Genomic DNA, 18,125 nt, shown 5'->3' with positions numbered 1-18,125 from the left:
GAGAGAGAGAGAGAGAGAGAGAGAGAGAGAGAGAGAGAGAGAGAGAGCGCACACTTGTGCTGTGTGCCAGAAGAGCCAGAGACTGAGACTGATGGTGGATACTGGATATCTTCCTCAATTGCTTTCATGTTGTTCTTATTTTTTTCCCTGTGTGACCACCATAGTTTCTGAGGTAAGGTCTCCTGCTGAGCTGGAGCTCACTGAGTTGTCTGATCTGTGATCTGGCTGGCCGAAGATCTTCACAACTCCTCAGCCTTTGCTCCCTCAGCACTGAGATCATAGGCAGGCTGCTAGAACTGGCTTTTGGGCTGTGGAGTTTTGAACTCAGTACTTTGCACTCCTACGCCCCTCTCAATCCAATGACAACATCTTTAAGAACAAATTCCTCCCTCTGAGGCTTGGGGGACCTGAACTGTCAAATGCATGGCTAACAAGAAGAAAGTTCCTGTCTCCAGCCACCACCAGCAAACAGACAGACCAGGACCGGTTCCTCAAACTGAGCCCAGATGACCTGAATTTCTCTAATGGACACCATGGAAAGGGACACTAATCGCAAGCTGCCCCTGGGATGGGCGATGTGTGCTGCTGAGCTGGACAGTCTGACCCTTGGCGCCTTGGAGACTGAGGCTCACCTCTGTGCCTCTGTTGTCAGATTTCCCTGCCTTAGCATTCCTAAATTTTTTTTTTTTTGAGACAGGGTTTCTCTGTATAGCCCGGGCTGTCCTGGAACTCACTCTGTAGACCAGGCTAGCCTCGAACTCAGAAATCCACCTGCCTCTGCCTCCCAAGTGCTGGGATTAAAGGCGTGTGCCACCACCGCCCGGCCTAAATTTTTAAGAAAGAAAAAAACAGTTGACAAATCTCTAAGAGTGCAAGATAGCCTTTAAAATGTAGAGATCCCCCCAAAAATATGAACAGAAATAGAACTATGATAAAATCCAGCAATCTCATTACTGGGAAAGGCAATCAGTCAGAGTGACCAATGCCATATAATGTCCCACAATCCCAAGACCCAAACTTGAAGCTAAGGACCCAAATACAGGGAGCCATGGAAAGAACTCTCTAGAACACTGGGTCTGTCACAACCCCTCTGGGGGTTGAATGACCTCTTTCATAGGGGTTGCCTAAAACCAGCTTGCATATCAGATATTTAATTATGATTCATAACAATAGCAAAATTACAGCTCTAAAGCAGCAATTGAAATAATCTTATTGTTGGGGATCACCACAATATAAAGAATGTATTAAAGGGCCAAAGCATTAGGACGGTTGAGAACCACTATGCTAGAACAATAAGATCTTTAGTTCATAGACCAGCTAGGTCCAACAAAACTAGTCTAAGTCATATACTGTTATTTTAAAATTTCTAGTAAGTACATTAAAACAAATTAAAAAGAAAAGGTGAAATTATATTTAATACTACATGTCCAGAATATTCTCACTTCAACATGTAACATTTAAATGTAAAATTATTAAGATATTTCAAATTTTCCGTATTGAGGCTTCAAAACCTGGGTGTGTTTTTATACCTATACAACTGTCTGCCACTTCAGTTTCGGGGGCTCTGACGCCCTCCTCTGGCCTTTGTAGGTACTGCATGGATGCACTACACAAAACATACATGCAGAGAAAAGAAAACACTCACACTCATAAAATAAAATAAAAATAAATGAATGTGAATGAGTTGGGAAGTGGGAAGGATCTCGGAGGAGCTGGGGGAGAGAAAATGAATCAGAACACATTGTACGAAAAAAAATCTTAAAAGAAAAAAGCCTGGATGTGGTGGTACACACTATTAATCCCAGCACTCAGAAAACAGAGGAAGATGGATCTCCGTAAGTCTGAGACCAGCCTGGACCACATGTAGAGACCTCACCTCAAATAAATGAATAAATGAATAAATGAATAAATGAATAATTGAATAAATAAATAAAGTAAGTAAGTAAGTAAGCAAGCTAGCAAAGAACAATCATGGGGTCACTTGGATGGATGTCCATTGTTTTGGAAGAGAAGAAGATTAGAAACATTCTGTCCCCAGCATGAGCCACTGAGCGGCCACAGCCGGGCTGGGACGCTTGTTATGTCTCATGTCTGCAGCACATTCCGAGGCCTGAGACATTGTTTATAAAGATAATTCTATGTGGCTGCTTTCCTCGCCAATTCCAATGATATAATCATTCAAAATACATGACAAGATCTTGACTCTTGAGAAAGCTTAACTGAGAAAGCTGGGTACATTTTTGAAACTGAGTTTATTTTTTAAATGTATTCATTATTCTTGTGCACATGTGAAGGTCCACAACTCTGTAGACTGCTTCTCTCCTATGACCCTTACTCAGGGCTCACAGGTGGGGCTCAGTCACCAAACTTGCACAGCAAGTACCCTGACCTGTTGGCAACCTTGCCAGACCTTCTTTTAAAATATTTAATTGATGACATCTTGCTATGTAGCCCTGGCTGGCTTTCAAGTTCTTCCTATGTCAGACTCCTAAGTACAAAGATGGCAAGTGTGTGCCACCACGCCTGCGTGAAGGAACCATCTATACAAGGGCATACCACCATGCCTTCACGAAGGATCATTTCATGAAACTGTTGCCAGCATTGAGGATACCCACCAACTAGTCCTGCTTCTGATGATCACATGACTCCAAACTAACACCAAACACCAGCCCTCCAGCCCAACTCCTTACCTGCACACCACAAGTCATGGTCTGACATCTTCTCTCTTGGCACTTCAGGGTGTCCGTTTTCATTTTGAGAGACAGAGGGCAGATGCCCCACTCCCCAGGCCTGGTCTTTACTACTCATGGAAGTAAGGCCTTCTGAAAGCCAGGCTGAATTCTTGGTGCCCTTTAAGGGGTCGGGCTCCTCCATGGAGTCTGTACTTCTGGAGCTCAGACCTCTCATCTGAGACAAGGAGTTTACCTCCCTCATTCTTATCAAGCGAACTGAGTCTGCCCTCTTTGGAGGTGATACTAGTTTTTCTTGTAAGCCCTCGATCACTTTGGAAGGGTTTCTGAGCCTCTTTTCAGGGCCCACCACATGTGTGGACTTCTCCATGAAATGGAACAGAGTGGATTTGAAGGGTGGTTTTGACTCCTCGTTTTTCTCAGGATCAGGACTAGGGGCCTGGCTTGCGGGGAACCCCTCCACATCTGAGCATACAGAAGCCTGGGGGGCCCTTTCTCCTACGAAAAGGGGGCTCTCAGTCCAGCCACACTTCCTCCTGCCATAGAAGGCATCAGTGGCCACTGTGGGGGTCCCTGGGGGTGCCAGGCTGGGCAATGAGTCCTCTCTGGAGGACTGTGGGCCGCAGGTACTTGCATCAGGCTCAGGGAGCTGGCTCTGTTCTGTTCTCCTGGCACCTGGCAGAAGGGACTCCACAGCCACCTCGATGCCCAGGATCCTCTCTGCCCTTTCCTGCAGAGACTCACTTGGAAGGACTTCCATGGTGTTCTCTAAACCCAGATACTCTGATTTATAGGCAGTCTGCTCTTGTCCCAGTGTGAGCTCTAAAGACCGAAAGTCTGGTGTTGAGAGGCCTAGATATTTGTCAGCAAAGGGCGGCAGGACACAGGGTAGGACCTCTGCGTCCCTACCACTGTCCACCTCTGTGGGAGTCTCTCTGCCCAGCTGCACAGACCCTAAAGCACTGCTGACTTTGGTGAGGTCTTGACTTCCTCTCGGTTCTGTCAGACAGAAGAAAGGGGCTGTTTTTGTGTCAACGGGCATAATCCTGCTCTCAGGCCTTGGGCTAATGTCCCCCTCACAGGTCCCATTCAAAACCTCCTGGCTTTTCTGCTCTGCAGTCAGGCTCCCATCTGCTCGTTGGACTGGAACACCTCTGCTGTCTTCCTCCTGTGATGGGCCCGGGGGCTGTGGATGGGCACATGGGTGGCCAGGTTTTGGTTCCTCATTCCAGTTCTGTGACTCATTAAGTCTTCCTTCTGGAGATGCTGCATCCCCCAATGGCAGCCCTGCAGGCCACTGTTCTGTTCTAGTTTCCTGGTGGCCTCGGCTCTTAGCTCTGGAGTCAGCACTGTCCTCTGGCTGTTCTGCCTCACTGTCATCACTACTGTCCCCACCACTAGCACCATGGCTTTCTTCCTCTTCCTGAAGCTCCTTGTTAAAACTTTCTAACTGACTTATCAGATCCCAGGGCCGCCGGCTAACTGGTTTCAAAAGAAACTGACCGAAGAGTTGTGTGCTATTGCATTGGCCTGTTGTAGACTCCCCTTTCACCACCTCTGGCTTGGGAACAGAGCTGGTACTTGGGAGCTGGTCAGAGGCCCCTTTGGGCATAGATGCTTGGTTTATGGCTGAGGATGTCCTTGAGAAAGCACTGTTTCGAGATGGGCTGAGGGACCTTTGCCCTTGAAGGTGAGGTACACTGGGCTTCTGATTTTGATCACTGGATGCTAAGGCCGCATGCAGGTGTACTTCAGAGGCAGTGGTATCTGGGCATGTTGGGGTCAGTGCTGCATTGCTAGCCTCTCCTGGCTTTGTGGCAGGGAGGACCTGTGAGCTTTTGGAGTCTTCAGGGAAACTGGTTTGGGTCTGCTGATCTCTATACTGGTGTCCTGGCCATAAGCCGGAAGCCTGGAGCTCTCTGGATTTGATGAGGTGGAGGATTCTGGGGTCATCAGTCTGGCCATCTTCTGACTCCCCCAGACCTTGCCTTGGGGATGTTCTTCTCCAAGCTGTGCTTCCCATGAGGGCTTGCAGCTCCAGGTCGGTGGAAGACATGCTCAGCAGACTCTGTTCCTCCAGGGCTGGACCCTGACACAGCCCATGGGTCTTATCAGCTTCCAGCTTTAAGTCATTGTTGTTTGTATCTGTATCTGGCTCGAGTGACTCAGATTTAACTGGGACAGAAACCAAACAAAATATGGTTGCGTTACTTTTCTTCTTTGAATTTTTCTTGCTCTGAATCCCAGTTTCAAACTTTCTGAGCTTAGTGTAGGTTTTGCAGGTACCTTCACTCGGTGGCTGTGGGGAAGAGGCATGGCTTTCTGCCTTGCTGTCTCTCATATCAGTTGTTAATCCTCTCATGACATAATGCTCTGTTTGGCTAGGGAAGCCTCCCAGTTCAATGCCCATGGAGAACTGGCTCTGCAGCCACCGGGGGCTGGAATGGGCAAAGGCTGAGCCCCGCTCATTGACAGGTGGGGGTGTTGATCCCTGTGGTGCTGAAAGGGCATCATCATACTGTCTTTTCCCAAGAGCTGGTTCCTGGGTAGTGATGAAACCGGAGTTATAGGATGCGTCATCAAGCTTTGCCTCTTCATAGAATTCTGGGGGCTGAGCTAGTTTGATATGTCGGATCCGTGGATCATCAAATGGAATGTACTGAATAGAACTCCCATGGGTGGCAACAGGATAGGGGTGTGGAGGAAGACCTTGAGGAGGAGAGCCAGGCATTGCATCATAGAGATCCCTAGCTTCAAGGGAGCCAGAAGGAAGTGAACAGCCGGCCTCAGGTTTCTCAGGTAGTTGCTGCTGCTGACTCTGACTGCTGCTCACATGCTTGGGCACAGGATCTTCAAGGTAGGGGTTTGGAATGTGCTGAGGGGGTGATCTGTATGAAGGTGGGGGCACATACACTGGGGGCTCCAAGCCAGTATCCAGCATACCCAACTCATGGCTGGGATTCTTACTTCTTGTTGGGTAGGAGCCACGTGGTTCCCTGTGCTGGTGGTCCTGAAATCCACCTTCTCCCCTGGGCTGTGAGTGAGAGCCATAACTTGAAGTCTTAAGGGGCTTCCCAAATTTAGGCCTGGGAAAAGGGCCCGAGGAACCAGTCTTCTCAAGGTTCCTTGTGGGTTCCAAAGGTGGTGGACAGCTGGGAGGGTATGGTGGCACTTTGGGGACACCCGTTATATGACCATCATATAGTGGAACAGGGATTTCTGTGAAATTCAGGCTCTTAGGAGAAAGAGCTCGGGGCAGTGACTGAGATTTCTTTCTGTTCTGAGATGTCAGCATGTGCTCTCCATGAACAAACTGGTACAAATCCTCGAACCTTTCCTGGGACCTTTTCTGTCCATCACCACCATCGGATGCTTGCCTCCCTAACTTCCTGGGCTGCTTCCAGCTTCCCAAGCTCACGTCCTCTCCCTTCGCAGGAGTCGGCATTCTCAGCTCTTCTTCCCAAACGGCATTCTTTATCACATGCTCTGTCCTTCCTGCAACTTCCCACGGACTCTCTCTCACATGGATGGGCAGGCTGTGAGCCTGAGCCATTCCTCTGACCTCCAGTTCTTTCCGGTCCCTGGGACACAGGGAGCCACTGCCCTCCTGCCTTCCTCTGCTCCAATAGATGTGATCTCTACCACTTTGGGGGTGAGAGGACCATGCTAAGGCGGGTTGATTTAAAAACCTGCAAAACAGAGAGGCAGATGTTACATAAGACATATACACCTTCATCTGCTTCAGTGATCAGTGCTCAAGGTCAAACTTGGGTTATCACCTTTGAAAACTTGGTTCCTGTGGTGAGTAAGAACGGCCCCCAGAGGCTCTTATAATTGAATGCTTAGCACTGGGGAGTGGCATTATTTGAAAGGATTAAAAGGATTAAGAGCTGCAGCCTTGTGGGAGGGAGGGAGTCACTAGGATGGCCTTTGAGGTTTCAAAAGCCTATGACTAGCCCAGAGGCTGTCTGTCTGTCTCTGTCTCTCTCTGTCTCTCTCTGTCTCTCTCTGTCTCTCTCTGTCTCTCTGCCCATGGATCAGGATGTAGTTTTAAGCTACTGCTCCCATGCCACCCTGCTGGCATGCTCCCCACCATAATGATAATGGACTAAAACCGCTGAAACTGGAAGCCAGCCCCGATGGAATGCTTTCTTTCATTAGAGTCACTATGTTTCTTCACAGCAATAAAACTATGACTAAGACAGTCCCCAACTGCAGGACTTTGCCAACTAGAAAAAAAAAACAAAACAACAAACAAACCAAAAACAAACTTCACCAATCATGGTTGGAAGACAGCCTGTGTATTGTCATCAAGAGCCAAGTAACAGCAGCAGGTTCCACAGAACACCAGGGATGCCGGCTATACTAGAGAGGACACAAATCTCACAGCTTCAAAACACCTGAGTTAAGGGAGCACCCTGGAGGAGGAATATTCCCCCCAGCAGTCCTAGACCACAGGCCAGACATGGGCCAGACCAACTGAGCAATCTCAGAGAGTCTGATCTTCAAAGCACTGCATCACCACACAGGCCAGAATCACCAAGGGTGGGGCACCTATGAGACACACTGCCGGGAGTCATGCTCAGTGCAACTGGATAGGGTACCATATTACACATGGGTTACATCCCACAGGGGGATGCTACTGCAAGTCTTGGGAACTTATATTGCTGGAGACTGCACATCTGAATCTAGGGGATTTTAAAATCCTAATGCCCAGGCGTATCTTCAATGTGTTAGAATATGGGACCTTGGGGTGACCGAGCACCAGAGCCTGCAGGCTTTCTCTGCTAGTGAGAATCACCATACAGGTGTGTCAAGCAGTCATGCCCCACTAAACAACCATGTTGTAGTCAATGACATACTGCATATGTTGACAGTGGTTTTGAAAGATGACAACAGAGTAGGAAGCCCCACCAATGCTGTTACAGCTATACTGACACTATGGTACAACTCGTGTGTGGCAATGTTAATGTCAGCGTCCAGTATTTACTGCCCGGGTCAGATAGTGGCACATCAGGTACAATTATGTAGACATGGCACATGACAATAAGTGAGAATGTTTGTTTATTTATTTATTTATTTATTTATTATTAAAGGGTAGTTCTGGTTGGCTGTAATATGCTGGGGGCATTCTCTGCATTTTGTATCATCTGACTTCTTGGCCTCCTCTACTACCTGCACAATGCCAAAATGAATAAACAACATGTCTTTCAGAACACAGTCCACCTTTGAATGGCACAAGTCTGTATTCAGATTATCAACTCTCTTCTTGTGAAAGCCCACTCGGTAGACATGATTTAGACCCAGGCATCTACATGTTTAACTAATACATTAGGGGATTTTTTTCCTTTTTCCACTTTGTGTATGTGTGAACTCATGTGGGTGTGTGAACTCCTGTGTGTGTGTGTACGCACGCATGTGCAGTGTGTGTGAATGTGTGTGTGTATGTGTGTGTGTATGAACTCATGTGGGTGTGTGAACTCCTGTGTGTGTAAATGCACGCACACGCACAAGAGTGTGTATGTGCATGTATATGGGGGTTAAGGTTGATGTTGAGAATTCTCTCTATTGCTTCCCCCACCCCCCGAACCCCCCAGGCAGGGTCTCCCAAGCAAGCGCAGAGCTTGCAGGCATGGCTTGTCTTGCTAGCCAGCTAGGTCCAAGTATCCCTAATCTCAGCCTTTGAAGGCTGAATTCCGAGCAGTCCACCACAGCCTCGTGGCATTTCTTTGTGCTAGGGATCTGAACTCTTATTTCTCAAGCTTGCACGGCAAATGCTTTAACTGCCGAGCCACCTCCTCCCCCTTCCCAGGAGATTCTTACTCTCAGATAATACTTCTAAGTGGGGAAGTGAGTTTTCACTGCATGTGACTTTCTTTTGAAGTCTTTTAAAAAAAACTACCAGTGGGGGCTAGAGAGATGTGTCTGTGGTCAAGACCACTTGTTGCTCTTGGAGAGGACCTCTATCAAGTTCAGTTCCCAGCATCCATGTGGTAGCTTACAGCTGTCTATAACTCCAGGTCCATATGCCCTTTTCTGGCCTTTGTGAGTACCTGCACATGGTGTACATGCATACACTCAGCACCCCCCTACATAGAAACAAACAAACACCCCCAAATCCAATGCCCAGGGCCCACTTCCAGATGTGCGGATTTGATTTGTCTAGGGAGGAGTCCAACATCATTATATTTCAAATCTTCCCAAGTAACTCCAGTCTGCACAGTTTTAAAGCAATTGAAGAGAGCATTGGGTAGCACTGCAGTGTTGAGCACAGATATTCAGATGCTCCCCACAAAAGACCAGGGCTAGACAGCACAGAAAAGCCGCTCCCTGCAAGATGCTCACGAAAGTCAGCTGTTCTGATGAGCCAAACAGAAGAATGTTCACACTCTAACGTCATCATTTCTAAAACATAAATAACAAAAGAAAATATATTCCTTGTTGAAATTAATGTTGGAAGAACATGTACAAGAACCAAACCCAGATACCACTAGCCATCATCCCAGAGGCTGTGGGAGGGCCTGGGGTTGTCCAGGAATCTCATTCTGTGAAGCTTCCTAGGACAAAGGGATCAGGCAGCAGACGGCACTTGTTCTTTGGTGGCTGCCTGCCATGCTCACCATGTGCTCCCACACACCCACCTAAGCTTCAGGGAGGAGCGGCCATCATTCCTCCATCATAGGAGGAATCTGACGCACAGAAGTGACTTAACACTAACATTGATCAGACAGTTACACTGTGTAATGCACAGTGATAAGTGTGCCAAATAAGTTGCCTCATTTAAACTTCACCAGCACCACTAATTTTCCTCTTTGGTAGGTAAGAAAACCAAGACTCAGAAAGATTAATTAGCATTTCCAGATTATAACATTTGTAAAAATCTGGGAAAGAAATTCACCAGAGAAAGGAAAGCAGAAAACCCAATGAATTTATTCCTGTATTCTACTTTTAGTCATTATTAGAGATTTTGCTATATTTTGGTTTGATTATTAATTTGTTGATGCAAGGTCTCAAGCAATACAGGCTGGCCTTGAATTCCTGATCCTTATGTGTCTTCCTCCCAAGAGCTGGGACAGCAGGCACACACCACCGAGTCCGTGGCCACTGCATTTTATTTCTTCCACTTTAAGATAAATTCCGTCCAGCATTCAATTGTAATGGATGAATGGTAAGCCAGTAATATACACAGGATCTGACCAGTGTCAACCATTCATATGGATTCTGTTCTATCACGCTTTGAGGAACACTTTGTCTACTAGCACTCGATGTAAGTAAGCCTCAGCTTGTTGAGAATAAATTCTTGCAAGAGGAATGAGTAGACCATGGGAGGTGTTGTCAAATCCACCTTAGATAAGCCATCCCAATATACAGTCCCGCCAGGTATGTGGAGCACAGATGGGCTTGCAGGACTGTTTCGGCTCTACTTATAATTATTTTTTCCTCATGAGATAAGTTCAATTAACTTCTCATTATTTTAGTTTATGTTGTTCTGATGACTGGTAATGCCCCATCCCCCCAGTCATGTGTTCTCCTACCATTAGTCTTGGAGGGATAGCAGAGTGAAGACCATAGGGCCCTGGGAGGGACCCAAAAGCCACAGTCCTGCTGACTACAGCACATGAGCACATAAAACTCTGGGAATGGATTGGGCAGAACATAGCTGCTATGCAGGGAGTTTTGGTAAAGTTGTATGTTACTAGTCTTCCTTGGGAGTTACTTATCTGCCTCAAAGAGCAGAGTCAGTGTCCAAACAACTGACAAAGCAGCTACTGTCTGCAGGGCTCGGCCATTTTTGGAGGTCAAAGGTATTTTACTGCGAGGCCCACATGCTTCTGTCTTTGCTGCTTAGTGTAGGCTGTCAATCTTTCAGCTGCTTTCCAAATCGTGTTCTCCACACTAGCTCGGCAGAGTACTGCTTGGCTTGGGTTCTACAAGGACTCATCCCTTTGGAAGCCATTGCTAGTGGTCTCCTTGAATAGTCCCCCACCCATGCCAGTGAGCCAGCTGGGTGGTTCTAGGAGCTGCAGTTCTACCCTGAGGAACCTGCAAGACACATCAACATATGTGCCGGTGATACTGGCTGGAGGGCAGCAGATGGTTCTAGAACACCCTCAACAGTGCAGTATGACACTCCTTGCAACAGTCAGACCAAGCTGGGATGGAGCAAAGCAAGGACATGCATGACTATAAGCTTGCAGAAGACACAGCTTTCTGCCCTCTGAGGTTCCTGATAGGGAGGGGCTTCATCTCCTACCATTCTCACTCCTCAATGGTCTCACCACGCTCTATGGTGCCTGACTCTGTGGAAGAAGCCACAGTGTGGTTCTGGCTTTGTGGTGAGCATGCCTTGTGCTTAGAGAGAGGCTGAGACCTCAAGGCACTGCTTGTGCATGCCCATGCCATGGCCATGACCAAATGACAGATAAACATGACATAAACAGGGCAAGATACAGACTGTGGCTTCCTAGTGATGTGATGTGGTCAGTTTCCTACTTTGTGTAAAAAGTGCTATCATTCCCGTTTTGTCAAAACTAATTAAAATCACTAAGCATTCTGAGTTAAATTTATTTGCATAATATACCCAAATCCCAAGTTACAGAAAATCCAGGTCCCTCTGGGAGACTTAAAATAATCTATTTTCTTTTTATAATTTCAATTATGCCTATGTTTGTTTGTATGTGTACATGCCACATGGGTACAGGTGTCCACAGGACAGAAGAGATTGTTGGACCCCCTGGAGCTAGGCCATTGTGAGCAGCTTAATGTGGCTGCCAGGTACAGACACAGGTCACAGGTGCTCTATCTGTGCGGCCATCCCCCAGCCTCACAAATAATCCATTTTAAATATCAGTCCATGTGATGCAGACAACGGTGAAGCATTCTTGGACACAGCAGTACACACCTAGAATCCCAGTATTTGGAAGGCTGAAGCAGAAGGATTGAGAGTTCTAGGTAAGACATGACTACATAGTGAGACCCTGCCTCAAAACAACAAACCAAGGAGCAGGGCAGGACCCAGTAAGTCACGATGCTTGCTGCCAAGCCTGAGGACCTAAATTGGATTCTTAGAAACCACATGGTGGAAATAGAAATCCAACTCCTGAAAGTTGTCCTCTACTACACAAACACACGCACGCACGCACGCACGCACGCACGCACGCACGCACGCACGCACGCACGCACCAAAATCTATCAATTATTTAGCAACTGTCTACTTTGAACCTAGCCTCAGCCAGGACATGACAGGCATCAGAAAAGCCCACCCAGAGAAGGTTCTGTACTATCTCCTGCAGACAAATCACCAAGCGCATCTTCTCTACTAAGCTTTGAGACAACTACCCTGTAGCGCATAAATGAAGTGCTACCTCAAATGGCTTCAAAGCTACAAGGATGTTCACTAATGCTTTTGAAAAACCAAGGTGAGATCAAATTTTTCTTTAAAAAAATATAAGAAACCAGAGACTCAACACATAAATGTTTGCAATGGATTCTGTGTAAACTTGCTGGGCTCCCTGATACCGGATGGGAGAGAGATAAGGTGACAAGGTCAGTGTGAGCAGAAGACACCCTCCGTACAGACACACCGAAAGGCCGGGCAAGAAGACACGAAGGGCTATGCCAAGCTCCCAGAGGATGGGGCAGGGAGGAGGCAGAAAGAGCCTCTCTAACAGCCCCATGTTATCATGGGCCAGAGTGATGAAGCCAACAGCATCGCTGATAAACTACTTGGAAAATATTTGAAATACAAACATTTGAAAAAGAACATGTCTAAAGGAAATTGGCAGGCCTACTCCGCAGTTCTTCAAGGTAGTTGAGAGTTAGGAGGAGTCTGCGTTCCTCACACGACTCCTTCTCAACAGAGAAGAGACTGCTCTTTATCTCCACTCCGCTGTGCTCGGCATGTTGGATCAAACCTACAGTTTTACATATGCACAACGCCACTGAGCAAAGCCCCAGCCTGACCTTTAGAACGTTTCACTTTATTCTGTGTGACTGTGTACCTATGTGGATATGTACATGTCGCAGTGCGTGTATGGACATCAAAGGACAACTTGTGGAAGTTAGGGTTTTTTTCCCCTCTCCCATGTGTGTTCCTGGGATTAAACCCGGGTCAGCAGGCTTGGTGGCAAGTGCCTTTACCCTTTATCCACTGCGTCACCTTACTGGGGCGCCCTGTCTTCTCTTTAAAAGTAGGCCTAAAAGCTAGGAAAATGGTTGAGCACCTGGGTTAAGGCACATGCTGAGCACTCATGAAGACCAGGGTTACATACATAAGTGCAGGGTGGGGCAGCAGCCTGCCTGTAGGTTGGCACTAGTTCAGAGGCAGAGTCAAGGGATCCAAGGGCAAGCTGGTTATCTAAACTAGAGAATCATGGACCCTGGGTTTGCATTAGAGACCTGCCTCATATATAAGGTGGGAACCAATCAAGGATGACACATGACGCCAATGTCTAGCTTCTGCATCTACATACATATTATACTCTCATACAATGCCCCCAACATACATACATACACACACATATGTGCATACATACATACATACCTACACACAAACACACATATGTGTACACATACAGGCATGCACACATGTAGATATGCACACACATGTGCATACATATACACATACATGGACACATACATACACACACACATGTGCACACATACAGGTATGCACACATGTAGCTATGTACACATGCATGCACATATACACATACATGGGCACACATACATACACACACACATATAGACATGCATGCATACAAGCTAATAACAAAAGGTTAGTCACTTAAAATGGAAGCAGTGATTTTAACGGCTGTCACATGCTCTGATAGGATTATCGTCTCAGTGCATTCCAGGGTCATTATGACTGACTTGTGACCATCTGGGCACAGGATGTAGGTGAGCTTGGCAGAGGAGTGCTGCCTTGCAGACTGACCTGCGTGCCCTGTGCAAAGGGGAACATGAGCACTGCAGTCTCCTTTCCTTGTTCCATGAACGCCGTCCTGAACCTGACCATGGGGTGACCCCAGGTCCAGCCAGTTGTCCTTCCATGTGGAGACCAGGGTGGGGATGAGTGGTGGTTTGAATATGCTTGGTCCTGGGAGTTAAACTATTTGGAGCTGTGGCCTTGTTGGAGTGCATGTATCACAGTGGGAATGGGCTTTTACACCCTAGTCCGAGCTGCCTGGAAGTCAGTATTCTGCTAGCAGCCTCCAGATGAAGATGTAGAACTCTCAGCTTTTCCTGCACCATGCCTGCCTGGATGCTGCCTTTCTCCCACCTTGATGGTAATGGACTGAACCTCTGAACCTGTAAGCCAGCCCCAATTAAATGTTGTCCTTACAAGAGTTGCCTTGGTCATGGTGTTTGTTCACAGCAGTAAAACCCTGACTAAGACAGGATGGGAGGTCCCATAGTCATACATACATCTCCTGGTCCAGGGGAGGCTTCTAGGTGTCCACCAGTGAAGCCTGGTAGATACTACAACCTACTGTTATAGACCACCTGTATGTTCTGGACCAGGATAGCTGTAGCCACAGCCTATTCCTTCAAGTGACTCTCCTCCTTCTTAAGGGGTCAGAGGTTTTCAACTAGTGGATAAGCTAAACATAAAGATAACAGGCATCAGCACATGCTCCTCCTAGAGTGGCAGAGGGCATGGCATCACTTCAGTCTGCTCACATTTACCAGCCCCAGCATTAGATGTGCAGCAAGCTTTTGTGATGGCGTCCACCATCTACTCCTGTAGAATTTGACACAGGCTCAGGAGCCTATGATTTTAATTTTCACAGCAAGTGGCCCTCCAACACAGAAGAGCAAATGGAAAGAGGAAGCAGGACGTGGGGAGAACACTTAGATTGAAGGAGGTGTAGAGCTAGCATGAATTAAAGATTGGTCAGGAGGCCTGGTGGTGGGGGTGGTGGCTTACGCCTTTAATCCCAGCACACGGGAGGCAGAGGCAGGCCTCAGATTTCTGAGTTCAAGGCCAGCTTATTCTTGAGTGAGTTCCAGGACAGCCAGGGCTACACAGAGAAACCCTGTCTTGAAAACAAACAAACACAAGACACAATTAGTTGGACAGACAAGATCAGTCGGCTGCACACACTGACAGACTGTCCCACTGCCCGGCCAGTGCACCTGGAAGGCTGCGTGGGCACTGTTCTAATGAGAAAAACTACCAATGGCTCCACACTGCCAGGCCTGGTTTTCACAGTGTCAGCAGTGGCTGCCATCACAGAGTACCGAATGTGCCTAATGACATTTTCAATGTCTTTCTTTGTTTGGTTTTTAGTTGTATGTGTTTGGACTTCCAAAGGATGCTAACTGTAGATAGCTAAATGAGGAGTGAGGGAGATCTAGACAATGGACTCACAGAGTCCATTCAGGAGTCCATGATGGCAACTTTGGGAAAGGCCTGTTGCTAATACCTGCACAAAGGTCATACCTACACAAAGGTCCTGGAAGTCAGCAACACCACAGGCTGCAATATCCTGTGCAGGGGCCTGGTGCCCCATCAAAAGTAGCTCAGAAGAGGAAAAGTGCAGGCACTTGGAAGCTATCCCTGCCATGGTGCTACAGGGCCACGGTGTCTCTTCCACACTGAGCTAGCTTAGCACTGGGCTTCAACTGCTCACGTGTTAATGCCAAGTCTTTTCTTAATCACCTCATTTCTCGGTAGAACAGTATCAAGTCAGCAACCATAAGTGAGGGAGATGGCTAGGCAGATACAGACACCGAAGAGCCTGGCCACCTGAGTTAGTTCCTGGGACCCACATGGTGGACTCTGAGCCTGGCCACCTGAGTTAGTTCCTAGGACCCACATGGTGGAGGGACAGAACTGTCAAGTAGTCTCTGACTTCCATTCACATGCCAGGACACGCCCCACCACCATAAACTAAATAAACGGGCTTTTTTAGGTAAAAAGATAATCAGTAGGAAGGGTAGGAATACAGGCCTGAGAGGTAGTAAAAGAAAAACAGTATTCGGACAGGTAGGTAGTCACCTGGGCTGGCAGCTGACACACAAACTGGACTTCGGTGTGTGTGTTAGGTCTGTCATCTTGCAAAAACACTTCCTGAGAGTGTTCTTAAGAGAAGAGAACCTGTCCCACATGTGCCCCACCTCTGAGTCATGTCAGATATTTAAAGGAGTCCGGTCATCTTATGGATTAAATGGCAGGGTCATGTTGATTTTGGTGGAGTAAAAGGGAAAGAGACACTTGATGGATTTTCTTATTCCAGAAGCAGTCATCCCATGAGGGCATATGCCAGGGCTCCTGTGCCCACAGGGATGCCAATGGCATGGACTTCTCATCTTGGTGAGAAATAATTCCAGACACACCCCAGCAGAGCAATCAAGAGATACCTCTAGCCCCGTGCAGGAGAGCCAGCTTTGGGGCATCTTTTCAGAGAGAGAGGGGCACCTGAGCACTGGCTCCCCAGCCACACCAGCAGGGACTCATGAACAATCCTGCTCCCTCTTGGGATGTGGCCTTTCACATCTGGTGCTGGTAGCAGCACCCAAAGTAATATTTACTGGCTCCTTTCTGACTTTAGGAAGGTGCTCAGATGCCAGGAGTGTGAACCTTCTGCCCTGGCTTACAAAGGATGGCATGGGTTTTAAGCGTCAGAATCACAACTTGCTAACTGTACATACCTGCTAAATCCTTAACATTCTGACCCTCGATGCCTCCCTCTATATGGGGAACAGTAACAATTCTGCCTCTGGGAGCTTAGAGTGGGAGATCGGGTGAAATAATGCAAAACGTTTCACATAGTACCTAACAGAGACTATTGTTTTAGCTATTACTATCCCAATTATGATAAATTTTTGGTGGACAGGTAATGTCAACACTCTTTTCCATCCTAGGGGATAGAGGCACAAGCAAGCACAGAGGGAAGGGGAAGTCAGAATGCCCATCAGGAGGCGATGGCTATTTTAGTACACATTTTCTTTTTCTAGGTTGTAATCCATAGGCCTGGACAATAGCAGGAACCGATGATCCAGCTGAGTGTCCTAGCAAGATGCGGCCCTGCCCAGCACAGCTGGTCACTAAGGAAGAAGCTACACCCATTTTCCACAGGACAATGCAGAGCAAGCCAGTGTTTGGTTTATTAAAACAAAACAGGAAGGGCAAACGTCCACCCAACTGCTCTCATGTAAATGCAACAGGTAAGGCAGACTATTCCAGAGTATCCCACTTCCTCTAATAGGCATTAATAACTTTACCAAGTCAGACTTTCTTGACCAGTATAGTCTACTCCGTGCCACTGAAGCCATGAAAGAGCACTCTGGCTTCCAGCTTCTGACTTCCACCCGACTTCAACTAGCTTCCTGGCCTCCAGGTCTTCGCTCACTCAGCCGCTGTGTGGGCGGCCGTTCCCTCTCTCCAACCCCCTGTCCTTTAGCAGCTGAGCTCACAGCCCGCAGAGAACGGAAGAAGTGCAAGAGAGGATCACACAGAGACCATAGGGCTATAACGACTCTAGGATACCCTCAAAGCCACCTATGACCACTGCTGAGCTGCATGACACCTGGGTTTTCTTTGATTCTCGTAAAGAATTTAGTACAGTCCTCCTGAGGGCAGAGCAGCGGTGCACAGAGAGCTACTCAGCTCTCGCTTAGCCCCATGCACTCCCCACCGTCTTCTGACCAGATTGTCCAGTGGTATTTCCTACCTCTCAATCTCAGCCAGGCCTCTAGCTAAAGACAATCGTCCTCATGGACATGTACCAAGACCCTTGGTGAAACGGCTGCCAAAACAAAGAAAGGTCTCTGGAAGTCCTTCCTTGCCACTATGTTTCTGTAAGACACTGGTCCAAGGATTTAACCACCACCACCACCACCACCACCACCCCATCCCCGCTGAGCAAACTGCAGCCAAAGGAAGTGTGGCAGTGTGAGCAGGAGCACCTGGGGACACGGGTGCTTTCCCAGAAACAAATGAACAAGTGCCTTAGAAGAGAGGGCACGAGAGGCCTGGGGCTCTGCTAGCATAAGAGCATGCTAGCTCAGCATTGTCCCCTGGGAGAAGGTCGAGATACAGCATCCTGTGCTGAGAAAACGAAGCAAACCCAAAAGATAAAATGTGTGGGCTTAGGATTTTGGAAAGAGAGAGACTCAGAAACTGGTGTTAAATTTAAGCATTTACTCACTCTGTTTAAAGATAACCATAATAAGTAGGGTATGATTTGAGAGAAGCTGAAAAAAAAATGAACTGTTTACCATACCCAGTAGCACCAATGAGAATGGATGTTTATCCACCTGGTATAAACCAGCCAGGATGCGAGCCTGGAGCCACCGCATCAGAGGTTCACTCAGTTGCTCACTCTCTAATTAGTCATGCTGCTGCTGCTGGGTAATCACAAGTTAGCCAGTTAGCCTCACAGTACCGAGAGAGAGAGAGAGGGAGAGGGAGAGGGAGAGGGAGAGGGA

The 18,125-nt window shown here is 47.6% G+C and overlaps 1 protein-coding gene across 2 annotated transcripts in view; it reads right to left on the bottom strand.

The window, feature by feature from the left end:
* Window positions 1-18,125, bottom strand: part of Jcad (junctional cadherin 5 associated) — a 43,497-nt gene that overhangs the window by 1,355 nt on the left and 24,017 nt on the right. For both annotated transcript variants that reach the window (XM_028778206.1, XM_028778207.1), the window contains one exon: window positions 2,691-6,379. In XM_028778206.1, coding sequence (XP_028634039.1) covers window positions 2,691-6,379 — 3,689 coding nt within the window. The remainder of the gene's footprint in view (window positions 1-2,690; window positions 6,380-18,125) is intronic.

This window comes from Grammomys surdaster, unplaced genomic scaffold, assembly GCF_004785775.1.
Source record: "Grammomys surdaster isolate TR1022 unplaced genomic scaffold, NIH_TR_1.0 328, whole genome shotgun sequence".
Classification (NCBI taxonomy): Eukaryota; Metazoa; Chordata; class Mammalia; order Rodentia; family Muridae; genus Grammomys; species Grammomys surdaster.
Note: the sequence above shows the minus strand (reverse complement) of the source record. Positions and strands in the feature narration are given on the sequence as shown.